General features: G+C 42.7%; 1 protein-coding gene across 1 annotated transcript; it reads left to right on the forward strand.

Moving 5' to 3' along the window:
• The first annotated feature begins 14,848 nt into the window (after positions 1–14,848).
• On the forward strand, positions 14,849–26,231 carry LOC148003565 (disks large homolog 5-like). Its single transcript, XM_087567926.1, has 5 exons — positions 14,849–14,978; positions 15,695–15,854; positions 17,197–17,328; positions 17,998–18,181; positions 25,189–26,231. The coding sequence occupies exons 1-5, from the start codon at positions 14,849–14,851 to the stop codon at positions 25,192–25,194; spliced, it is 612 nt and encodes a 203-aa protein (XP_087424052.1). The 3' UTR covers positions 25,195–26,231.
• The last annotated feature ends 366 nt before the right edge of the window (positions 26,232–26,597 follow it).

Raw genomic sequence — 26,597 nt, forward strand, 5'->3', positions numbered from 1 at the left:
AGGACAAAATGGCAACCAACAGATTCGGAAAAGATCTTTACCAATCCTACAACAGATAGAGGCCTTACATCCAAAATATACAAAGAACTCAAGAAGTTAGACCGCAGGGAGACAAATAACCCTATTAAAAAATGGGGTTCATGGAAAATATCATCCTGAGTGAACTAACCCAATCACAGAAAGACATACATGGTATGCACTCATTGATAAGTGGCTATTAGCCCAAATGCTTGAATTACCCTAGATCCCTAGAACAAACGAAACTCAAGACGGATGATCAAAATGTGAATGCTTCACTCCTTCTTTAAATGAGGAAAAAGAATACCCTTGGCAGGGAAGGGAGAGGCAAAGATTAAAACAGAGACTGAAGGAACACCCATTCAGAGCCTGTCCCACATTTGGCCCATACATATACAGCCACCCAATTGGACTAGATGGATGAAGCAAAGAAGTGCAGACCGACAGGAGCCGGATGTAGATCGCTCCTGAGAGACACAGCCAGAATACAGCAAATACAGAGGCGAATGCCAGCAGCAAACCACTGAACTGAGAATAGGTCCCCTATTGAAGGAATCAGAGAAAGAACTGGAAGAGCTTGAAGGGGCTCGAGACCCCAAAAGTACAACAATGCCAAGCAACCAGAGCTTCCAGGGACTAAGCCACTACCTAAAGACTATACATGGACTGACCCTGGACTCTGACCCCATAGGTAGCAATGAATATCCTAGTAAGAGCACCAGTGGAAGGGGAAGCCCTGGGTCCTGCTAAGACTGAACCCCCAGTGAACTAGTCTATGGGGGGAGGGCGGCAATGGGGCTAGGGTTGGGAGAGGAACACCCATAAGGAAGGGGAGGGGGGAGGGGGATGTTTGCCCGGAAACCGGGAAAGGGAATAACACTCGAAATGTATATAAGAAATACTCAAGTTAATAAAAAAAAAATGGGGTTCAGAGCTAAACAAAGAATTCACAGCTGAGGAATGCCGAATGGCTGAGAAACACCTAAAGAAATGTTCAACATCTTTAGTCATAAGGGAAATGCAAATCAAAACAACCCTGAGATTTCACCTCACACCAGTGAGAATGGCTAAGATCAAAAACTCAGGTGACAGTAGATGCTGGGAAGGATGCGGAGAAAGAGGAACACTCCTCCATTGTTGGTGAGATTGCAGACTGGTACAACCATTCTGGAAATCAGTCTGTAGGTTCCTCAGAAAATTGGACATTGAACTGCCTGAGGATCCAGCTATACCTCTCTTGGGCATATACCCAAAAGATGCCCCAACATATAAAAAAGACACGTGCTGCACTATGTTCATCTCAGCCTTATTTATAATAGCCAGAAGCTGGAAAGAACCCAGATGCCCTTCAACAGAGGAATGGATACAGAAAATGTGGTACATCTACACAATGGAATATTATTCAGCTATCGAAAACAATGACTTTATGAAATTCGTAGGCAAATGGTCGGAACTGGAAAATATCATCCTGAGTGAGGTAACCCAATCACAGAAAGACATACATGGTATGCACTCATTGATAAGTGGCTATTAGCCCAAATGCTTGAATTACCCTAGATGCCTAGAACAAATGAAACTCAAGACGGATGATCAAAATGTGAATGCTTCACTCCTTCTTTAAAAGGGGAACAAGAATACCCTTGGCAGGGAATAGAGAGGCAAAGATTAAAACAGACACAGAAGGAACACCCATTCAGAGCCTGCCCCACATGTGGCCCATGCATATACAGCCATCCAATTAGACAAGATGGATGAAGCAAAGAAGTGCAGGCCGACAGGAGCCGGATGTAGATCGCTCCTGACAGACAAAGCCAGAATACAGCAAACACAGAGGCGTTTGCCAGCAGCAAACCACTGAACTGAGAATAGAACCCCCATTGAAGGAATCAGAGAAAGAACTGGAAGATCTTGAAGGGGCTCGAGACCCCATATGTACAACAATGCCAAGCAACCAGAGCTTCCAGGGACTAAGCCACTACCTAAAGACTATACATGGACTGACCCTGGACTCTGACCTCATAGGTAGCAATGAATATCCTAGTAAGAGCACCAGTGGAAGGGGAAGCCCTGGGTCCTGCTAAGACTGAACCCCCAGTGAACTAGATTGTTGGGGGGAGGGTGGCAATGGGGGGAGGATGGGGAGGGCAACACCCATAAAGAAGGGGAGGGAGGAGGGGGATGTTTGCCCGGAAAGCGGGAAAGGGAATAACACTCGAAATGTATATAAGAAATACTCAAGTTAATAAAAAATAATAGCCATTGTAAAGAATTTACAAAAATGAATGCAGTGAAGCAGAGTGGACGCTGTGTGTCAAGTCCCTCTCCTGTCCATCTCTGGGACCAAGTATGTATCAGATCAGTGACAGGAATGGGGTGCTGAGAGCCTGGAGCAAAGGGATGCTGGCTGCATGGCCACATTTGAACAACACTAAAGCAGAACTAAATGCTAAGAAAAAAAAGCCATATGCAAACCATGTAAATTTTAATGTCCTCCAGAAAGGCAAAACCACAATAATTTTACTGTTTGTCAAGCTGCTTGTGTCACCAAACTTCTAATATTGGTAAGGATGTGAAAAACTCTTCTGATGCAAACCAGTTGCCAATAAGAAGAACAACCACTGTCCAGACCAAGGTCACCTGGATGCTGTCAAATAGGCCGAGGCAGCCTGGACAGCCATCAGAGTATGTTTAACACACAGATATCTGTCATTTCAAAAGGGGGAAAATGAAGACTGACTTTTCCCCCCACTTTATGCAAAACCAAGAATACTCCAGCATTGAGGCTTACAAATAAAAATATACCAAGAAATTTCATAGAATATACATTTCTTTTGTGTGTGCTACTGGGTGTGTGTGTGTTTGGTATGTTTTGTGTGTGTGTATGTGTGAGTGTGTGTGTATGTGTGTGTGCTTGTGTGTTTGAGTATGTGTGTATGTGTGTGAGTGTATGTGTGAGGGTGTGTGAGTGTGTGTTTTTGTGTGTGTGTGTTTGAGTGTCTGTGTATGTGTGTGAGTGTATGTGTGAGTGTGAGTGAGTGTGTGTGTTTTGTGTGTGTTTTGTGTGTGTGAGTGTGTTTTTGTGTGTGTGTGTTTTGTGTGTGTGTGTTTGTGTGTGTCTGTGTGTCTGTGTGCACTAATGCTTCAATTATCTGCTATGGTGAACACTGTCCCCAACTCAATTATGGAGGTTAGTATTAAGCTGTGAGTAGTATGTGGAGAGTGGTCACAAAGAACATTTAGGAGTCCTCTTCTGTTAAGTTGTCTGAGACTTCCAAATGCTGCATGTTGTGAGTGGGTCTCACATCTCAGCACACTAACTCTATTAAGTACAATTCCCGTGTGTTTTTCTTAAACAATTTTCTATGAAAACCTTTAATAATTTTTTTCTCCCATTCATCTTTTGGGGGACGAAGGGTCTTTGGGTTTTTTTTTTTCTTGCTTACTTTAGGTCCACAGGATTTTCTGTAGCCTTTGAAGAAGTCCTAGTTAGGACACTGGATCTGTATACTTTAGGGAATTAACCAGTTAACTGAGCACATTTTTTCTTTGGTTTCTGTTTTTCTTTTGAGATCTCACTGTGGGAGCAGAGGAAGCCCTGAGGAAGTGCAGCCCTGAGTGGATGTGTGCTGTAAACCTGATATGACCATGCCATGGACCCAACGCTGTTTATCCATGGGGAAAAGGCAAAGGCCCCCATGCCCCTTGAGACTCAGAGACAACAAAGCCTTCTCAGGATGGCATTGATAGTGTGTGCAGAAAAAGTCAACTCTACCTTTCTCCCTGGACCCATTTGGATATTTACAGCCTGAAGACTGCTCCCTGCAGAGACTGCTCCTACTGAGATTAGCTAAATCTGCCCCTTGTCAGTTACATATGCATAGTCCTCCCCTCCTTGTTTATCTGCATGTAATGCCCACCTCCTTGCTGCCCTGTGCAACAGCCCTGCTTCCTGGCCAACTCTATATAATAAACGTGCTGAGCTTTGGGATGCTGCATTTTCTCCAGCTCACGGACCCAGCCTTTCCCATGTATGTGTGTCCAATGTCATTCTTCATTTCCTCCTCACCCCTGGTCAGACCCAAGTCCCCGGAGCCACGCAAAGGACTTGGCAATCTCAGTCTGCTCCACTTTGAAGGAAGTGCTTTCTACACTGAAATCTAAAGCACACAGTGGGTTTAGCTCCCTCTCAAGTGTCTTTGGTGAGGGATGGGGTGGGTGTGAGACCAGTTGCATTATGAGTATTGCAGAAGAGTAAGGATTCACAGTTTGCTTTTGGTGAAGGTGATCTCCCCAAGAGGCTATCATTGCCAACGTTTTCCCAAGTCACCTTCTAGGAGGTCAACTGACTCCTAGGTGAGTCTTTGGTTACACTGCTTCAGTTTTCTGTTGCTACACTGTTCAAATGGCACCCACTGGTCACACATGGCTATTTGAGATGAACTAAACTTAGAACTAAAATCTGCCTCTTTAGTCACAGCAGGCAAACCAGGAGACAAACAGCCAGCCAGAATCCATAGCCAGAAACACCGCAGATATAGAATATTTCTATCATCTAGAAATTTCTCCTGGACAGCAGTGGTCTAGGTTCTTGGTGTCTGGTTTTTCCTTCAGGGAGAATTACTTGCCGTACTAATATCCAACGGTTTATATTTAAAGCAACTTTACCAAAATATGGCTTACTCACCCCCAAATTAATCCAGTTTAAGTCTACAATGTAATGGTTCCCCATAAATCTACCCGAGTTCATCGCTAGACCACGGAACAAAAGATCGAGAGTGTTTGCAGTTATGTAAAATGGTATGCAACAGTATTGACCACTGCATAATCATACTGTACTACTTTTGAATTCTTCAAAATTCAGGCCTTTTATTGATAGTTGTACAAAAATACATTATCCTAGAGTTGAGAAAATATTATACAGAATTTCATCTGGGCTTTATATTTCAATGAGACTTTAATATTTTGCATCTTTTGCTAGTATCGTTAGATTCTTTATAAGAATTTTATTTTGTGGAGTTTTTTTTTTTTTTTTTTTTTTTTTGCCAATCTGGTCATTATTTGATGCCATTTCAATGTTCTCAGGATTTTAATGAAAATAATACCACAGTGATAACATGATACTCATTTTCTTGAGCCATTTACATATGTATATACATACATATGGGAGGTTATGTATACATATTTCTATGCTATACTGTGTAGAATACAATTCTATTATACCTCAACATATACAGTTTGCTCAATATGATTTCTGTGAATGGTATCAGTCATGGGGAAATATTAAGAGCCTGAATAAACATGGACAATATTTGCAGAATGCACATAAAATTGAAGATGGTATATAAGCAAAAATGTGAAGCTTTCATATCGAATGCACTTTAATATTTTTAATAGATTAAAAAAATTTAAATCATCTTTACCCAGTTTCATGTTTTTTTTTCACTATGTGTCTCCTGGATGATTTGAATTATATATGCTGCTCAAGATCCTTTTAACAACAGAAACCTAAATGTGTTTCTGATATTTCTATTCACTTGATCACTGTTCAATAATTGTACCAAGTTGATAGCTGTAATTTTTGATCACTTTAAGAATGTAAATTTCATGTGTATGTATACACTTTTGATCCTAACTCTTTGGAGGCATAGGCAGGTGGGTCTCTTTTTTGAGGTCTACCTGGTCTACATAGGAAAACCCTGTCTTAAAAAATTAATCAAAAAATAAGCAAATAAATAAAAAGAATTTAAAACACTTGAAATTAATATGAACACAACCACATCTTTAATAACAATTGATTTTTTATTGCAGATAATTCATATAATCAATTTAAAAAAATGTTATATAGTATCATATGGGAACTCAATTTCATTGTAAAATAAACCTGCTTTTCTCTTTTCATTGGTTGCTCTTAGTTAACATTTTCATACACATATATAATTTATTCTGATTATTCTCTCCCCCACATCTTCTCATCCCCTCCCCTATGACTTAAACTTATACAGTCTTCTAAATTTAGGCTTTCCAAATTTAGGATTTCTCTTTTATTTATTATACATTCCTTTACTTTTCCATCTACAGTTGATGATATCTTAATAAGAAACCCATTCTGTCATTAGGATAATCTCAGTGCTTGGTAGGAGACATTCACATTCTTCAGTAGCTTGTCATCAGTGCAGGAAATGACATCGAGGTCTCTCTCCGTTTCTGTCTCTCTCTGGCGCTGGCTCTCTGTCTCTGTCACCCTCATCGTCTTTCTCTGTCTCTCTGTCTCTCCGTCTCTTCTGTCTCTCTGTCTCTCTCTCCATCCCCTCCCCAATTGTTTTGTTTTCTAATACAAGGTCTCACACTTTAGTCTAGGCTTGAACTCAAGGCAATCCACCTACCTCAGCCTTGTGAGTGCTGGGATTCCAGGCATACACCATCTTGCCCAGTGAATTTTGTGACTCTCATACATCCCTTTACCATTTCTGAATTATTTTTAATATTGCTGTGACCCTTTTCTAGCTTCTAGATGTAGATACATTAACTGATTAGAAGGTTTTATTTTTAAAGATTTATTTATTTATGTACATGAGCACTCTGCGAGTGTGCCTGCATGTCAGAAGAGAGCTTCAGACAGAAGAGGGCATTGGATCCCACTACAGATAGTTGTCTGTCACCATGTGGTTGCTGGGAATTGAACTTGGGAGCAATGGAGAAGCAGGGCTCTTAACCACCAAGCCATCTCTCCAGCCTGATAAAAAAGATTTTAAATTTCATTCTATTTCTGTTTGTTTACAATCTTTCTTCTTGACAACACTGTAATGGAATGTCCAAATGGTAATTGGTGGCGGTTGGTAGGAGCCATATGTGTGATGCTGCCATATGTGTGAGGAGATGGCAACAAGGTGCAGAGCCAAGACCATGGCCCTGTGCCCTGAGGCTCGCCTGCTGGATCTGGGATCTCAGCCCCATCAGGATGCCTTCAGGTGAGGACAGCAGGTGGTGGCTTGCACCCTGCTGAGCCGGCCTAGGAGAGTGGCAACCACAATCACCATGCCCAAGCCTCAAGCCTGGGGCAGCTGGAAGCTCCGCAGGCGATGGCCGCGGTTAGGTCACGGTGGGCCTGGGGGCCACAGTAGCCGCCCTGTGCCTCCTCAGAGCACTGAGGGGGTCTGACGTGCCTGGGCGGAGCCCGGAGATCCACACCACACGCCTCCCCGTGTCCTGCCTCCCCGCGTTGCCTGCACCGTGGAGTGGGCACACGCGTCCTTCCCACCCCGCAGCTCGACCGCGCCCGAGCCCGGCCTCAGGGCACGCGGAGCTCGTCGGTGAGCGCGGGGCCTGAGGGGACAGGGCGCCCGCGTTATATTTGGCGCCCGCAGCAGCGCATGTGCCTGGGCGAGTTTTCCTTCCGCGGGTGCCGGCAGCCGGGGCGCCGCCGCCCAAGCTGACTCCTCTCTCTCCCTCTCCAACCCCGGCAGGGCCCAGAGGTGATTCTGCCTGCACGATGTCCTCCTTCCTGGAGGCGAGCTCTTCGCAGGCTCAACGTCGAGAACAATAGGAGAAAGAAGAAAAGAAAAGAAAAAGCAGAAGAAGCGGCCAGGGAAGGGGGCCTTAGCGCGGTTGGGCGTCACCTCGGCCACCGGAGGGCGCGCTATGACAGCGGCGGGGTTTCCAACGGAGACTACAGCCTCGCAGTGTCCAAGGAAGAAGCCCAGGCCAGTCCTGCCAGGGGACCTCGAGGCCTGGAGCTCGGGCAGACCCCTAGCCCGACCTCCGGTCTGGTCCCCAGGGACAGCAAGCAGCAAGCAGAGCGGGCTGCACCTTAAGAGCAGCATCATGAAGGTAGGTAGGAGACCCGCCCCCCTCCTTGGACTTGTTCTGCCCACCCCACCTCTGCCCTGGGAAAGCAGTGGCAGAAGGAGGCAATGCAAAGTGAGCCCGCTGGGTAGGGGAAGGGAGGGTTCAGGGTTGTATGGAGAGGTGAAGCAGGGATTGGAAAGCCTATGGCATTGGGAAAGAGTGGAGGGGTAATCTGGAGTGTGCATGAGAGCTGTGCTCTGACATCCCCACAGCAACTTGGGATTGTCACACCTCTCCAGATGACTTATAATTAAATGGCCTGTACCTGCCAGGGCAGGACAGGCTTTTCAGAGGCAGCTTAGCCTGGTGGCACATCCCTGTAATGTTTCTAATGTATGTTAAGGGCCTGGGATCAAGGGAAAATATTTTCTAAAAACCTTAGGCAATGAATGTATTATTTAATAGATTTCTTCTGATCTACTTTGTAATTGGTTGCCCCTTGCAAGAGATTGTATTTGGAGGATGCAAAATACCCTCCTTCAATTACTCGAAGAAAGGGAACATAAACAGAGATTTCCTCTTTTTTAGCCTCCAAAGCTCTGAGAGATTACAGTTCTGCATAATTTAATTGTTTCCTACCTGCTATGAGCAGACCTTCAGATCAGCAAGTTCCTTTGGCATGGTTTTGCTTGTTTTTGTTTATTTTCCATGGTGCTGATTAGAAAGCCATGAATTGTTTTGTGAATTTTAAATTTCAAGAGGTGGCACCCAGAGTTGATGGTGGTTTCCTTCAAACACTGCAGTGTAGTTGCAGCATAAAAAAATACTTCTTGTGACAAGAAGTGGAAAAAGAAAGTTGATGAGCTAAGAAAAGTAGAGCCTTGAGCCAGATCAACCATTTGGCTTCCTCAAATATGGAGCAAGCATGGAATGTGGCTTTTTCAGAATCGATGGGGTTTTTAGGATAGGGCAGTGAATGCTGTCTGGTGCTAACCCGTCCCTTTTGTGGCTGACAACCCTTAGGAGAAGGTCAGAATGTGCCAACAGCACAGAGTTGGCACTGGTGGTGTTTGAACTCAGAAGTGCTCAGGAACTGTGAAAGTTTCTCTGTTATCACCCTGGATCCATCTAGTGAAATAGACCACTGTGATGCTGTGTAAGAGGCTGTTGTGAGGGCTGGAGAGATGACTCAATGGGTAAGAGCACCAAGTGTTCTTCCAGAGGTCCTGAGTTCAAATGCCAGCAACCACATGGTGGCTCACAACCATCTGTAATGAATACTGATGCCCTCTTCTGGTGTGTCTGAAGACAGCTGCATTGTCTCACATATAAATAAATAAATCTTACAAAAGATTGTCATCTACTGCAGTTTCTATGTGGACAGGGCACAGTTAAAGGGCTTAAAGATCAAGTACATTGCCTGTCTTTAAAGATCAAGTGTATCATCTAACTTTTAAACCAAGAAATGTAGTGTCTTTTTTGCTGCTTGTGTAGCTTTTAGTGATGTATCTTTTCTCCTAGTACGTCCTTTGTTTCCATAGTAGTTGTTTTCAAGTATATATGATTATCACTCCTATTTGCAGAGCTATTCAATATTTTCATTGGTTAAATATTTGTGGTGAATTTACATTGTGATATCAGTAAAATGCTATGTGAAAATTTTAGAGAATATACCGGTTTGGGTAATTTTAATAACCTTTGCCCTCAAGTGGTGGCCTGTTTTCACATTGAAAAGACTGGAATTCATTACCATCCATAGCAGGATTGATAGGGAAGCACAATGGACAGCAACACTGTTGTTCCCTTTGACAGTTGTGGGAGCCAAGAAAGAAGAGTGACTTGCTTTTTGTGATTTACCAAATCAAGACTCAGTATCATTACTATAGAAGCCCATGGAAAAAATGATGAAGTTTTCAGAAATCACCAGTTAAAGAAATGGTGGTTTTGCTTATATTCAATTCTGAGTTTCAAAGTTGTTTCATTTTTCTTTATTCCTTAATGAGGCTTTTTATTAAGTTTTTTATTCACCATTACACACTTAGATGCACAGTGCTAGGATGGTAGTAGGTGCTCATTAAATCACTGACCATTGGGGAGGAGGTGTGATAAGAAAGTATGTATTTTCTGTAAATTCTGTTAGTTTTGGGAACAGGTGGTTTTAGGTTTACCATCATACTTTGGTATCTTGTCCCACATAAGACAACTTGACAGAACCCCCTTTCTGGCCATTATGTTCAACTTATTTTTCTCTTAATCATTCTTGAAAATCATGGAAGTAGTGTGGAAAATTGATTGTACCTGCAGTATAGCAAAAGAGGCCAGTCTAGATAGGAAGCAGTTATGTTTCTCCATGAGCTGATGTCTTAAAACATCTAGATTTTAGGAATTTGGTGTTGTGTTTTCTAAACATACATCTTACAGCATACAGATAACATCGTGAGAGAATAAAGGAATCTTTTGATTTAGCACCAAATTCCCTAAGGCAATGACTACTGCTCAGCTCTCCTGGCCATATGAATAGCCGAAATTACATTTCACTCTTTTAAAGAAATAATGAAAGCACTTAAGGTTAAAGCAGAGCCCATGGGAAAAGTTTGCTGTGCTGTTTCTCTTTGGTTTCTTTTGCTCTTTCTAGAGAATGACTTTAAGAAATCAGGGCGGACAGGTGGTCAGTGTGGTCAGGCAGTCATGAGCAGATGGTTAAGCGATGTCCTAGGGCCCCATAGGCCAGTGAGCCCAGCTGAGATGCAGAGTCTAGCCAGTGAGTGTAACTGAATAGCAGAGGCTAGACAGTGAACCTGACTGAAGAGCAGTGGCTAGCCAGTGAGCCTAGCTGAAGAGCAGAGGCTAGCCAGTGAGCCTGACTGAAGAGCAGAGGCTAGCCAGTGAGCCCAGCTGAAAAGCAGAGTCTAAGCAGTGAGCCAGGCTGAAGAGCACAGGCTAGCCAGTGAGTCTGACTGAAGAGCAGAGGCTAGCCAGTGAGCCAGGCTGAAGAGCACAGGCTAGCCAGTGAGCCTGACTGAAGAGCAGAGGCTAGTCAGTGAGCCTAACTGAAGAGCAGAGGCTAGCCATTGAGCCTGACTGAAGAGCACAGGCTAGCCAGGGAACCTGACTGAAGAGCACAGGGTAGACAGTGAGCCTGACTGAAGAGCAGAGGCTAGCCAGTGAGCCTGACTGAAGAGCAGAGGCTAGCCAGTGAGGCTGACTGAAGAACAGAGGCTAGCCAGTGAGCCTGACTGAAGAGCAGAGGCTAGTCAGTGAGCCAGGCTGAAGAGCACAGGCTAGCCAGTGAGCCAGGCTGAAGAGCAGAGGCTAGCCAGTGAGCCTGACTGAAGAGCACAGGCTAGCCAGTGAGCCAGGCTGAAGAGCACAGGCTAGCCAGTAAGCCTGACTGAAGAGCAGAGGCTAGCCAGTGAGTCTGACTGAAGAGCAGAGGCTAGCCAGTGAGCCAGGCTGAAGAGCACAGGCTAGCCAGTGAGCCTGACTGAAGAGCAGAGGCTAGCCAGTGAGCCTGACTGAAGAGCACAGGCTAGCCAGTGAGCCAGCCTGAAGACTGAAGAGCAGTGATTTTAACCTTTATTTATAAGTTCTTCCGTTTTCCTAAAATTTCTGCAAAGGTTTGCCTCCATAAAGTTTGACTTATAAGGTTCTCCTTGCTCTCTTCTTCTTATCTCCTTTCCTCTTGCTCTTATGACACAATAATTTCCTTACTCTCAATGCCTTACTCTCAACGCTAGGCCTTTACTTCTAAGTTCTTCTTGAGTTCTGTTCTCTTCAGTTCAGTTCTGTCTAAAAAGCTTTCTCTCTCTTTGTCCTCAGCATTTGTATATCTTTCTGAACACAGCATCACATAGTGAAAAGTTCACCACAAGTTTGCACAGGAATTCAAATCATAAGTTGGATAATCAGTTTACGACAGAGAATGTTTACATGCATATCCATGAAGAATAATCATCAGGATAAACCGTCACCATCTGTCACTGGCTCTGCATGTTCATGGAGAGTTAAAAGCTGTAATTTTTATGAGAAAAGAATAAGTGAAATTGCCTATAGGCAAATCCAGTCAATTATTTACATTCAGTCCTTGCACCTATAGTAAATCATTAGTTCTCTTTTTATGAACTTTGGTTAATTGGTTTATACCCTCTTAGCATGGGTTCTAATTTGTAGATGCCTGCTTGGTATTGCAGAAGCAATTCACTCATGAAACTTTAAGAAGGAAGAGTTCTCAATGCAATTTTGATTACCAGAGAAAACATAATAGCTGTCCCATTATAAAGGAGCTTAAAATTACTAATCTAATTTTAGGAATTCCAAAAAATAATCAAAAATGTGAATAAGAAAGAAATTTTAGGTTTTGGAAAAAGATGAATGCCAGGTATTTGAAAAACTGTATGACCATGGTAAACACTTTAATATACTTGAGAAATTTTTTACATGTTAATGAACTGCATCTTTTTTTTAAATAGTGAATGGAAATCCAGTCCCTTCCTGGCTGTGAGGCTAGGTATCCAGATGTAGTGGAATTCATTATTTGTTGGTCCTGAACCTTTGAGTCTGCTTCTAACTCAGCTTATGCCAAGGAAACTAGGCCAAGGTGATGTCTAAGCCATTGACCAAACCATCTGGACTAACAATCACAGGTGAAATTCCACCTTGTAAATTGGAGGAGAGGAATAAAAGATACCTTTAAGGATTTAAAAGAAATGAAATGTACCCAAAAAAAAAAATCCAATAAAAATGTTTAAAATAAAAAAAACTTAGGAAATACAAAATACTGGGGTGCCATTCCACAATCATGATGTGTTTCTTCTGTGATAGCTTACAGGTTAATTTACTTCTCTATGACTGTTTTCTTATTTGAAAGTACGTAATGGCATCATCTGTGGAGTGGATGGTGAGAACAAAAGCTTTGGCTAACTTGAATAATCGATCCCTTCTGAGCATGTGCTTAACATTCTAAGCACAGGGAAATTTCCTGAGGGGATTAAAGAACAAAATCCAAACCTAAAACAGGAACAACGATGATTTAAAAACATTCTGCATGCTGGGTGTGAAGGCATGTTACAACATTAATCAGCTTTGTAGGTATTTCTAATAAACACACAAAGAAACAAAAATCCTATCACAGTCCTAGCAGTTGCATCCAACAAAGAGAGAGCTGTGAGGTAGTGCCTGCTGCTTCTTTCCCCAGATACCCCTGGGCCTCAGGCCTGCACCCAGTGAGCTGGACCAAGAGCAGCCAGGTTGAAATTCCTGCTGCCATGGCAGGATTCTGCAGGAACATTTCCCTTTGACAACAAGGAACCTGTGTGGAGGAGACCTCTTGGTGAGTCGTCAAGGACTCTATGTGTCCTATTCTACAGGGAGAAGCCCTGCCAGGTCTTTAGCAAGGCCAGCCAGTTGTATGGGGAAATCTCTGGTCCTGTGGCAGAGGGCGAGGAATGGCAGAAAGAAGGGCAGCTCCACTGAGAGCAAAGGTTAACCCTTCTAGGCCTATGACCTCCTAATTAATTTATCTTTCACCTGATGCCCTATTCACATTTTCTTACTATCATACAACTGTGATCTTGATGAGCAGCTGGTCTCTTGTTTTCTTAATCAGTTCTTTGTTGTCACAGACCTTTTTAACCTACTCCAGCCCCTGAGACTTATTCATACCTTCTGTATGCAGTAGGACCCTTGGTGGGACTGTCATCTCAAAAATAGAAGGTTCGGTAATCCACAAGATTGGACTCCACTTTACCTCAGGCCAGGAAAGAAGTCAACCACCATTAGTAAAAGAGAAAGGGAAAAATTACATAGGAAAAACAAGTGCCTTAATTAGAAGAAAAGATCCTCAACTTCTAAGGCCCGCACATCTGCACCCCTCTCTTCTGAGCTTTGTATAGTGATGTTGTATAACTCCAGATGGTAGGAAAAGACAGAGATCTTCCCAGAAACGGCATACATGATTTTCACTCTTACGTCTGTGAGGTTGGGTGGCATTATAGCACACATTCAGGTGGAATTATAAAACCTAGGATAAGAAGACAGAATCCACATACCACAATGCCAAATGGACACCCTCCTGAACGTATGGACCCATTAAAATTGAGCTTCAACCTGACCTCAGGCCATTCAACTCCCTTCCCATCCTCCTGATTCTTATGTTTGCTAGAAGTAAAAGATCATGGTGCAGCCCCCAATATTCTCATGCCTGGACTTGGCTATTCAGGAAGAATGATATTGTAAAAGTGATGGCTATATAGTTACAATGTAGTAACACAACGTCCAGGTTGACATTTGCTCACTGATGTCCATTTAATTGTCTTGTTATATTTGAGAAAGGGAAGATGTCTGAATAATATATAAAAGGGACAGAAACTTATTCTTTTATATATGCCCTGTATTTGATCCCTATGTTCCCATGGAAAAGGAGTTTTTATTGCAAAAAAATAGGATTATAGACCATTGATTTTGTGAAATACATGGATATGTAAATGGAAACAATGTCGGCTATCAAGGACTGCACAGTAAGCAAATATTTCCAGGTTTTATACACTCAGAGGTATAGAAGAAATATATTGGCCTCCAGAAAAAGGGAAAACCTTAGGAATCGAAATGTGTGTCACATGCATTGTCTCGAGTAGTAGATTTACTTTTAAGAAAAATCTCCCTCCTCCTTGGTCCCTAGAGATTTCGGTGCTAAGGAAAATCTGTTCTCCAATTCAGGGTTGTAAGCAACCCTCCCCAGCAAAAGCATTGTTGACTTCTAATGAAGCAGAGAGAAATATCTAGCTTTGGAATAGAGGTTGCCAAATGGTATTCCCAGCGACACATGAGAGACTGGAGGAAAGGGTCTCCACAGAAAATCATTAGTTTGGGGAGAGCTGGTTAGTAGGTAGGCCATAGAACTTTCCAGTGACATCACCAGTAAGCACTTCACTGGGCAATCTATTGTATCTAAGAGATCCCTAGAATCTTCTGTGATGTCACCAGTGTTGTGGTGACACCAACTGCCTTTGCGATATTTCTTCAGTTCCCTTTGGGTTCACAAGCAGGCATGTTTCGCCAGCTGCTCAGGCTATTTCGTAAGGAAAGGGGAGATCAAGGAGAGAGCACACCAGGTCAGAGGGACGCTGACCCCCTCTCTAGTGAAACAGGAAGGAGGAAATCATTCTGGGGAAGGCTTGGTGAGTCCTGGGCAGAGTTGGGGAACATCCTCAAGGAGGTAGGTTTGAGATGTGCCTTCTAAGACTAGGCCTTACAAGCAGGAGCCTTGGGATTTCTCAAAGGCAAACCAAGAGTCAGGAGTTCCTAATCTTAAATTTGAGAGAAAGCCATAAAGTTGTAAGACTTCAGTGTCTTTTCTTGAAGCTTTTTAACTGTGAGTGTCAATGAATGGCAGGAGGAGGCACTGTGAGATTAAAAATGTGACCATCCATGGTTGGGAGTTGAAGCACTACATCCTCTAGATTACTGTAGGTTACATAAGTCTCTGATGGCGAGAACAAGGAAGGATGCACCCCTAGTCATGAATTGAGTTCTCAGACACTTTGGGCTGGAACACAGATGATTAGAGCTTGATGGTGCTAAGCATTATGAACTCCAGGATTATCTGCACCACATCTGATATGAGATAACAATGTCGCAGATGTTTATGTCTCAGTCAGATTATAACTTTCAGTGCCAGGGGTCCTGTAATAGTGAGTGTAGCACGTGTATGGCATTAGAGGTTGGGAAGAGGGTCATAGCTTAAAGTCCAGCTTCAAAATAGCTTTTCTGCTCTTTCAGGGATTCACACAATCTACCATTTCATCTTCCTCAACTGCCTTTTGGTATTCAGAATGGTCTTTTCTGCCCATGGGCCATCAAATATGCAAATTCACTTGGGTTTATCTATCTACAGGTTTTGGTAGGAAGGCATCATCCCAAAGTGTCATCAGTAAGCAAGAGGAGTGTCTAAAGGAACTGGAGGAACTCAAATTTGAAATCCAGAAGTGTCAATTCGAGAGGGATGAACTTCATCAAATCCTGGATCTTTATATCTATGATGAGTGGGACCACAGGTAGTCATTATGCCCAGTAACCTGTTCACTGTCTTGTGCTCTCTCTCTGCTAACCTGAGATTTCCTCATAGCATGTGAGAGTTTCACCTCTCATCCTGGATTTTAAGGAGCCTTGGCAGGCATTATCTTGTGAGATAAGCTAGGTGCTGTGTGTGTTTAGGGTTAACCTGTTTTGTAGTTGAGCCTGAGGTGGTTGGAGAGGCATTGGTTCTGTCAGCAGCTAGAAGGACCTTGTCACACTTGCTGCAACTGTGGGAGTGAAAGAAATGCCTGCACGGCATCACTCTTTTACTCTGATTTTGTTCATTATACACTGATTCTATGGCACCTCCATGGATGTAGTTGGCATTCTAAATGTGTTTGGATATGGGTTGGTGTGTATATATGTGGCAGTATTTGTTGGTGGTTTACTCTGGATCAGGACGTCTGGGACCTTTGATGGGGTCTGAGGATTTGTTTGATCAACACTTTGCAGGTCATGATAGTGATGAGTACGTGGAGGCCTACACTGATCAAAAGAGCACTTTGCTCCTTCTGTATACGTTGGTGGCACCCAGGACTCTCCTGAGGGGAGGAGGTGCTATAAATCCTCTTCCCTGTCAAACATAGTTATGCCCTCTGGGAATTCATGTAATGATAGAAACCAAGGATTGAGTATACCTGCTTTCAAAACAAGAGAAATGTCATCACAGCTTTCTCTTGGGCCCAAAGCTGTGACACAGACTGGAGGAATCTTCTTCCTGAACTAGTCAATTCCATCATGCTCACCTGGCCAGCTCTTGAAGGTCAGGTCCCTCCAACTGGTACCGTGACTCTGTTGTCCTGTGCCCAGGATAATAAGTTTAATCAGTACAACTACTTCAAAGGAGCAAGTATGTGCTATATACTGGGTTTAAGTAATTGAGAGAACAGTCTGATTTCACCTAATTTTTTTTACCTGCTTTGATCGTTAGTTTTTTATTTTTTTAACTATCCAGTGATGGTTTATTGTGACCTAGAAAGGGTCACTGTGGGAATAAATTCTTGACAGTTGTTATTCCAAACAGGCAGGTCTCAGGCTCTGCCCACTCCTATATAGTAAGTCTTTGCAGAACCATATCTCCCCAGGCTTTTAAGGAGTCCTTATTTCAAAACAAAATTTGCTTATTTACATGGAAATATTTTCTGTGGATTGAGTCTCACTGTTGGGTTTAGGTCTGGTTTTTGAGTTTGCCACTTTCTTCCCTTCCACCATTCCTTGAATTTGAACTTTTTTATTATATATTTTTTATTTACATTTCTCCTAATTCTGAAATCGTGAGTTCGAAACATTATTTGTTCCTTGGGCCATGACCTAACCCAGGCTGGATGTCGAATTGCCAGTACTTCAATCCGAACATGAGATGAGAATGATGGCTATGCAAATGATGACCAACTCAATAAGTGATGCCATGGAGAGGTACAAGGAGCTCATACAAGTGAACAGTTCCTACCGGTGAGTCGCTGACAGAGATGAGAACCCAGCACTAGGCAGGGAATGCTGCTGTCCTGTATGACTTTGAACAAAAGTCAGGGCTCTGGTTCCATGGTGTCTGACTCTTAACAAGAAGCCTGCCTCCTGGCAAGAGTCTTAGATTTGTAGCTCTTGGACTCAGTTGTCCTACATGTGAAGGGTGTAGAAGACCCTCCAATTGTTATTTTCCCCAATAAGGATCCTCTAGATAGAAAAGGTTTGCACCATGATGGGAATATCAATCAACTCTGAATCTCTAGGACTCTAACAGGAGATTTAAAGACCTGTGATCCATGAGAAACACATGGAAAGACTATATAGCTATTGGGTCGTCTATCCTCCCTCAGAGGGGATTTGACCTCTACTTGCAGATGATTTCAGCATACTATGGACATATGAGCTCCCTTATGGACCATTTCTTCTACCTTGATTTATATAAACCGTCTTAGTGTCAGCATTTTCAGAAGTACTTTCATTCACAGGAAATGTGTCCTCTGGATTTGACCTCCCCTAATTGGTGCTAACTTGTATAGTGTGGCTCTAGTCTGGGGATTTCTGGGGATGAGGACCCTTGAAGGGATGATTGTACTTGCAAGAGTGACAGGCAAATAGAAGCTGGCTGGGATTTACCATTTTTTGTTTGTGGTTCAGCATCAGGCACTCCCAGCTCCTGCGTGAACAAACTCAATTGAAGAACAATATACAGATTTTGCTGAATGAGAAGAGAAAACTGCTGGTGGAGCAGACTGAACTGCCAGCATCCTCTGTGGAGGCAAACAGGCTCTGTGAAGAGGCCAGAATGAACATCTGTGACCCCAGTGCCAAGCAACAGCAGGTAGGGTTAGGACTCAGGGTCAGGCTGTCCTCATGTCTTACCATAAACATAGTCAACCAATGTAACTGTTTATTGACGGATCTATGTCCTGACCTAGGTCTCATCCAAGTGTTCATTTATGTGATGGTTTACAAGGCTTTCTGTGGAGAGAGCCCATCTTCAAGAAACTGCATGTTTGGAAAGCAAATGCTCCTGCTCTTCGAGAATCTGCAGTTTATTAAGGGAGATGGGTTGATCACACATCACAGCACTACATGCCATATGTGTGGAGGGTGCTATGTGGGTGCCCCTCTTTAGACTAGAGCAGGGCTTTGAGGGATGAAGCAAAAGCCCAGAGCCCATTTTCTTTGCAGGGGTCCTGTGAGATTCCAGGAACTAAATAGTTTAGAAGGAGGAGAGCCTGGTGGAAATGCCAAAGAAATGGTTGTCATTGTCATCTTTTGGTGGATTCGTTCTTTCTCCACCATTTTCCCTGTATATCAAGACCATCTCTTCATGCTTCCTAAATCATGGGTACGTGACAGAGAATGAGTAGCAGCATGTCAGTCCTGTTTTGTTCGAGTGTTGCTGGAGAGTTCATATCTTGACCTTATACTCTGTAGATGCTTGGAAAAGCAGGGATGTGGAAAGGTGTTCTCAAAACCTGACAATTGGCATGAGAGATTTGAGACTTCAAGAACAGAGTTATCTACCCCCATTCTCATCAAGAAGAGTGCTATCTAGGCCTTTTTGTTCCTCTCGGAAAAAAATGGCTGAGTAGTGATTCTCTCTTAAAATACTTGCTTTGAATAGTCTATATTATGTTGTTCCTCCAGTATGATGGGATTTTCATTGTTTTCTGCCGTCTTGCGATTTTTGGGGTGTGTGTGTGTCTGTGTGTGTGTGTGTCTGTGTGTGTGTGTGTCTGTTTGTGCTTGTTTGTGTGTGTGTCTGTATGTGTGTGTGATAGAGTATGTGTGTGTTTGTGTGTGTGTGAGTGTGTGTGTGTGAGTGTGTGTTAGTGAGTGTGTGTATATGTGACTCTGTGTGTGTGTGTGCCTGTGTGTGTGTACCAGCTGTAGCTCAGCATGTTTATGCTCATGTTGTGGATTTAATTCTGTATGATTTTTGAAGTGTTTCTAGTATGGGTTCTTTTGTGTATGTGTGTGTGTGTGTGTGTGTGTGTGTGTGTGTGTGTGTACCAGCTGTGGCTCAGCATCTTTATGCTCATGTTGTGGGTTTAATTCTGGATGATTTTTCAAGTGCTTCTCGTATGGGTTCTTTTGTGTGTGTGTGTGTGTGTGTGTGTGTGTGTGTGTGTGTGTGTGTGTGTGTGTGTGTGTATGTGTGTGTGTGTGTTTCCCTGTGCATAATTGCACAGGTGAGTTTCTATTGCCATGTTTCATGAGAAAAAGAATCTAAGTGTTCACCTTGCCTCCATGAATATCAAATATAGAACCCCAATCACTTGTAATCTCCACCTAGCTCTGTACAGCAAAAGAACCCAAAACACTTCTAAAGTTAGATTTTCAAGTGATTAGGGAAAAATGACTGATCTGCATTGAAATCCTTTGGATCACATCAAAGGAATGGAGTACATGGAGGTAAGGGGGCTTCTTTATAAAATCCATTGATTTATGATCCTTCTCTGTTCTTTGTGAATGGTGAAAGCCCACTGGAATGTTGTGTCACTCACTGTGTCTTCTCCAAGGTTGCTTTCCACATTGCCTGCTACCACTTCTTTCCAGCTATCTTGGCACACTACAGCTTCCCCTGGGAATTTGGCTTGGATTTTATTCATTGAGAATTTGAATTGCTTGGAGTTGTATCGTCATCCAGCAAAAGTCCCATAGCTATGCTGTGGTGCAAGAACAGGGCAGTTTCAGGAGCCCCTTTAGGTGCACAGATAATCTAAAGCACTCCCCTATGTTATCTGTGTAGCATTCTGCAAGTGTTGTCAATCAACATCATTTTCTCTCAGTTAATTTCAGCCTCAATGGAGTCAGGAGAAATGATGAAATTCAGATGGGTCTGTTAGTGGACGATCAGAAAGGCCTGTGAGAAGCCATGTTCTTTAAGTGGAACAGAAGTGTTAGTTGACCCAGAGATCCCAGAGAAAAGAATAGGTGTCTAACTAGAGCAACTAGAGCACATCTGGGTTGTAGTGGTCCAAGGAGGGAAACTGTATGAGAGGTTGGAGCCCTTCAATGGGTTATGACTCAGTGTGAGATAATCCATGTAAGCATTTATTTATTTACTCCAAATATCTGTGACACAATCACATTATAGGTAGAAAAATTGTTCATATGGATCCTGGTTATGGAGATTTCCTAAGATTCTGGGGTCATAGCTTTGGGCATGAAGTCACACAGGGTATGGTAAAGACAGCTCCTATTAGAAGAAGCTGCACACTATGGGGACAGTCTGAAATAGTGAACAAGAACAGGAGTCTAGTCCACCACCAACATATGATCATGTGCTGGGAAACAAGACTGCTCTACACAGCCTTGGAAACTTGCTAAGCCAGATTGGTAATAGGGAAAGAACCCTGATTCTATGTCGGCTTATTGGAGGACACCACATCACTGACTGAGCTTTCTGTAGGCTATGACCACTATGTACATATCCCACTCAACATTTGTTTTTAGGCCTGCAGAGTATCCTGGGGAATCATTATATTAAGCATTAAAAGGGAAAGTAAACACTGCAATGTACTATGTTTATATTGTGTAAACACAAATGGCTTGTGTGTTTGCGAGTTAGTATTAGTGTGTCTGTGTGTCTGTGTGTCTGTTTGTGTGTGCACACATGCATGCATGCTTCCATTGACAGTACACTCATCTGATGACCAGGATAAGGAAGGATTACAGGAAAGAATGCAGGACATTCTGAAGCAGAAAGAACTGATCACCCAGGAAAGTGGCTTGGGAGGAACATTGTAGAAGCATTCTGATATTTTTGAGATCAGGCAGGAACACAGACTGGAAGAAGCCAATTGGATTTCCTGTCTCTATATAACTATCCTTTTTGGATGGCTGACCACTGACAAGGTTTTCCCCATCAGTCACCTAAAGAACTACCCAGAGTATTGTTCTGGTACAGTTTATGTGAATTTTGTCCATGACACAATATGTATAATCCTCAGGATTTCTTGGTATTTTGTACTTCTTTCTTCCTGTTAACTCTCTGATAAGATCTGAGGTCATTTTCTCTTCTGTTGTCTCACAAATTGCATTACAATAACCATAGTCTTACAGGGTGCTGTTATGTATCTCCATCACCATAAACTTTACTGTTCCTTGTGTATGCTGTGAGGATTTGCATGGAGCACATTCTCAGTGATTACAGGATCTGTGCGGTGAGCATGAATTTGAAGTGTGATGGCTTCTCTGTGTATTTGCAGATTCAGTGGTTACAAATGGAAACTAGACGGGTTCCTTCAGTGCTAACATAATCAGAACTTTCACCTCAATTCTGGGCATGTTCTCCAGAAGGAATCCACATGGTATTCTAGGTTGCTCATACGTCTCTTGAACTCAGATTCAGACCCAGCTACAATGTTATCATTCAATATAATAAACCTGGACCAGTGACAAAATATGCTCATTTTTCTCTTAATTCCAGTACAGTGCATATTCCACAGTTCAAATTCTAGCAGTTTGAAAATCTGAGATATTTATCCAAGCCCAGGTACTCTATGACACTTGGGGATGCAGGGACTGACCTCAGCTGATTGTCCAACTGAATAGAGCTGATGTAAGAGGGAGAGCTGAATTGACAACCACTCACTAAACCTTTATTCCCTTGCTCTGCTAGGTCTGAAATTCTCCAGCAGAAACTCGAACATGACACAGACCAGGACAAGATCTCCCTTGGAGAGAAGAGCTACAGGAGGAGAACTAAGTATGCACAGCAAATACACCACTATTGCATCTCACCTGTAATGTCCATAGCAATTGTGGACTGCATTTTCCTCCTTTAGTTTAACTTCTTTGGATTGAATAGGCCGTACTTTCACCCCAGCTCTCTCCAGCAAGTGTGCACTTTTAGAGGGACCCAGAGAAGTGTTGATGCACATCAATCAAGAGCTGCTTGTCATCCAGAAAGACTGTGCACGTGTAAATTTGTACTTGTCCTGATGGGTCATCCAGAAGAGTTTCATGGAGATCAGTTCACAATATTGGAAAGTCTTTGAGACAAAGTTTGTAATATCATTTATACTCAGTATTGGTAGGCTTTTACCTTAATACCCCCACTCCAACAAAACAGACCTACTTCCACTTCTCTTGAAAATATTATTACCATCAGTAACTGCTTGTCTACTATGTCTCCAATGCAAGCCACAGGCTATAAGTCTATTCTGCAAAAGGAGCAGCAAACGAATGCTTAGCGCAATTCCTCTATTTAAAGTTTGCTTCGGTTTTGGTTAATTTGGTTATTTGGTTTTCCTTCTATTCATTTGAAGATTTGTTATTTATCTGTTGTTGTTGTTTTGTTCATTTTGTTTTCTATTTTGATAAGGATATAGACTGTATATATTGACTACCTGCATCTGGTTACTATCAAGTAAATTGGATGTATTCTGGTGAATAAAGGAGTAATCTCAAACTCTTCACTCTTAGGAACCTTCTTTATTGATCACAAATGTCAACATCTGAAGTCCCACAGTGCTCAGGGAGGGATGGATCTCTGCATTCGCATGGGGACTGGGCATCAGTCTTACTTCCCAGTGAGACTGAGATTCAAAGGCATTTATACAGTCACTGTTCACTGCGTTTCCAACTCTGTGAATTTCAAGTTCATCATGCATACATTACCCACTGTTCAGGGTGAGGGGTCCTGTGATAGTGAGTGTGGCACGTGTACGGCATTAGAGGTTGGGAAGAGGGACATAGCTTAAGAATCTCCCGTTTAGAAAGCTTTTCTGCTCTTTCAGGGATTCACCCAGTCTCTGCCATTTCCCCTTCCTCAACCTCCTTTTGGGATTCAGAATGAACCTTTCCTCCCATGGTCCATCAAATATGCGAATTCACTTGGGTTTATCTATCTACAGGTTTTGGTAGGAAGGCATCATCCCAAACTGTCATCAGTAAGGAAAAGGAGCATCTAAAGGAACTGGAGGAAGTCAAATTTGAATCCAGAAGTGTCAATTCGAGAGGGATGAACTTAATGGGTTGGGGATTTAGCTCAGCAGTAGAGCGCTTGCCTAGCAAGCGCAAGGCCCTGGGTTCGGTCCCCAGCTCCGGGAAAAAAAAAAGGAGAGGGATGAACTTTATCAAATCCTGGACCTTTCTATCTATGATGATTGGGACCACAGGTAGTCATTATGCCCAGTAACCTGTTCACTGTCTTGTGCTCTCTCTCTGCTAACCCAGGATTTCCTCATAGCACGAGAGAGTTTCACCTCTCATCCTGGATTTTAAGGAGATTTGGCAAGCATTTGCTTGTGAGATAAGCTAGGTGCTGTGTGTTTAGGGTCAACCTCTTTTGTACTTGACCCTGAGCTCCTTGGATTAGCGTTGGTTCTGTCAACAGCTAGAAGGACCTGGTCACACTTGCTGCCTGTAAGTGAGGGAATGAAATGCCTGCACGTCATCATTCTTTTCCTCTGATTTTGTTCATTATACACTGATTCTATGGCACCTCCATGCATGTAGTTGGGATTCTGCTTGTGCTTGTATATGGGTTGGTTTGTATGTTTGTGAAAGTGTTTGTGGGTTTTAAGCTCTCGGTCAGGGAGTCTGGGGAGTTTGATGGGATCTGAGGATTTGTGTGGTGGACAGTTTGCAGGTCATGATGGTGGGGATGCCCACATGGATCAACTGAGCACTTTGCATCTTCTATTTACTTAGGTGGTAGATAGGACTCTCCTGAGGGAAGGAGGGGTTACAAATCCTCTTCCCTGTCAAAGTAGTTATGCCCTCTGGGAATTCATGGAATAGTAGGAAACAAGGTTTGAGAATCCCTGTTTTCATAACAAAAGAAATGTCATCACAACTATCTGTTGGACCCAAACCACTGCAGTACAGAGGGTCTTTGGAGAACCATATTGCCACAGCTTTTTAAAGAGTCCATATTTCAAAATAATTCTTTGCTGATTTGTGTAGAAATATTTCCTTGAAAGAATTGTTTTTGGAGTCTCACTGTTGTGTTTTTGCTTTGGTCTTTGTATTTGCCACATTCTTTCCTCCCCCTCATTTCTTAAATTTGAATTTTTTATTGGGTTTTTTTATTTACAATTCACCTAATTCTGAAATCATGACTTCAGGTGGTTATTTATTCCTTGGGCCATGTCCCAACACAGGCTGGATGTCGAATTGCCAATACTTCAATCCGAACATGAGATGAGAATGATGGCTATGCAAATGATGACCAACTCAATAAGTGATGCCATGGAGAGGTACAAGGAGTTCATACAAGTGAACAGTTCCTACCAGTGAGTCGCTGACAGAGATGAGAACCCAGCACTAGGCAGGGATGCTTCTGTCCTGTATGACTTTGAACCAAAGTCAGGGCTCTGGTTCTGTAGTGTCTGACTCTTAACAAGAAGCCTGCCTTATGGCAAGGGTCTTAGATTTGTAGCTCTTGGACTCAGTTGTCATACATGTGAAGGGTGTGGAAGACCCTCCAATTGTTATTTTCCCCATTAAGGATCCTCTAGATAGAAAGTTTTGTACCATAATGGGAATATCAATCAACTCTGAATCTCTGGGACTCTGACAGGAGATTTAAAGATCTATGATCCATGAGAAACACATGGAAAGATTGTACAGTTATTGGGTCTTCTATCCTCCCTCAGAGGGGCTTTCCCCACCACGTGAAGATGGTTTCACCATACCATGGACATACGAGCTCCCTTATGGACCATTTCTTCTTCCTGGATTTATATAAACCGTCTCAGTGTCAGGATTTTCAGAAGTACTTTGATTCATGTATATAAGAAATACTCAAGTTAATAAAAAAAAAAAGAGAGAGAGAGAGCTGAATTGACAACCACTCACTAAACCTTTATTCCCTTGCTCTGCTAGGTCTGAAATTCTCCAGGAGAAACTCGAACAAGACACAAACCAGGGCAAGATCTCCCTTGGAGAGAAGTGCTACAGGAGGAGAACTAAGTGTGCAAAGCAAATACACCACTATTGCATCTCATCTGTAATGTCCATAGCAATTGTGGACTGCATTTTCCTCCTTTAGTTTTATTTCTTTGGATTGAATAGGCCGTACTTTCACCTCCCCACCCTCCAGCAAGTGTAAACTTTTGGAGGGACTCAGAGAAGTGCTGATGCACATCAATCAAGAGGTGCTGGTCATCCAGAAAGACTGCGCACGTGTAAATGTGTACTTGTCCTGGTGGGTCATCCAGAAGAGTTTCATGGAGATCAGTTCACAACATTGGAAAGACTTTGAGATAAAGTCTGTAATATCATTTCTACTCAGTATTGGATGGCTTTGTCCTTAATACCCCCACTCCAACAAAACAGACCTACTTCCACTCCTCTTGAAAACATTATTACCATCAGTAACTGCTTGTCTACTATGTCTCCAAGGAAAGACACAGGCTGTAAATCTCTTCTGCAAAAGGAGCAGCAAAAAATGCTTAGCGCAGCTCCTCTATTTAAAGTGTGGCTGAGTTTTGATTATTTTGGTTATTTGGTTTTCCTCCTATTCATTTGAAGTTTTGTTATTTATGTGTTGTTGTTTTGTTCATTTGGTTTTCTATTTTGATAAGGATATAGACTGTATATATTGACAACCTGCATCTGGTTACTATCATGTAAATTGGATGTATCCTGGTGAAAAAAAAGAGTAATCTCAAACTCTTCACTCTTAAGAACCTTCTTTATTGATCATTAGTGTCAACATCTGAAGTCCCACAGCTATCAGGGAGGGATGGATCTCTGCATTCTCATGGGGACTGGGCATCAAAATCACTTCCCAGTCAGACTGAGATTCAAAGGCAATTATACAGTCACTGTTCACTGTGTTCCAAACTCTGTGAATTTCAACTTCATATTGCATATATTACCCACTGTGTATGCTTACTGTCAAATATATAGTTACCTCTAAATTATACTCTGTGGATGAGAGTGTTGAACAAATTAATGGGATAAACATTAATTTCTCTGTAATATCTCCCAGGACATATAAACGTGGCATAAGGGAGTTTAAAGCAATCAGGAAGCCTGCACCCAAATCCCGTGGTGGAGAGTGCTGAACACCCAGGAATGCAGATACTCCTGATGCCACAGGACAGAAAACCACTTCTGCCCAACTTTGCCCACATCTCTTGCCCAATATTAATCTGCATGAAGCCTCTGGAAACAGGAATATAGGAGCAGTCAGTGGCAGGAACCTGCTTGGTTCAGCCTGGGTCCAGAACCAACCCAGGCCCTGAGCATATTTGAAGAAAACCAGAGGCATACAATTCTGTTTCCTG

Source organism: Rattus norvegicus, chromosome 9 (assembly GCF_021556685.1).
Source record: "Rattus norvegicus strain SHRSP/BbbUtx chromosome 9, alternate assembly SHRSP_T2T, whole genome shotgun sequence".
NCBI lineage: Eukaryota > Metazoa > Chordata > Mammalia > Rodentia > Muridae > Rattus > Rattus norvegicus.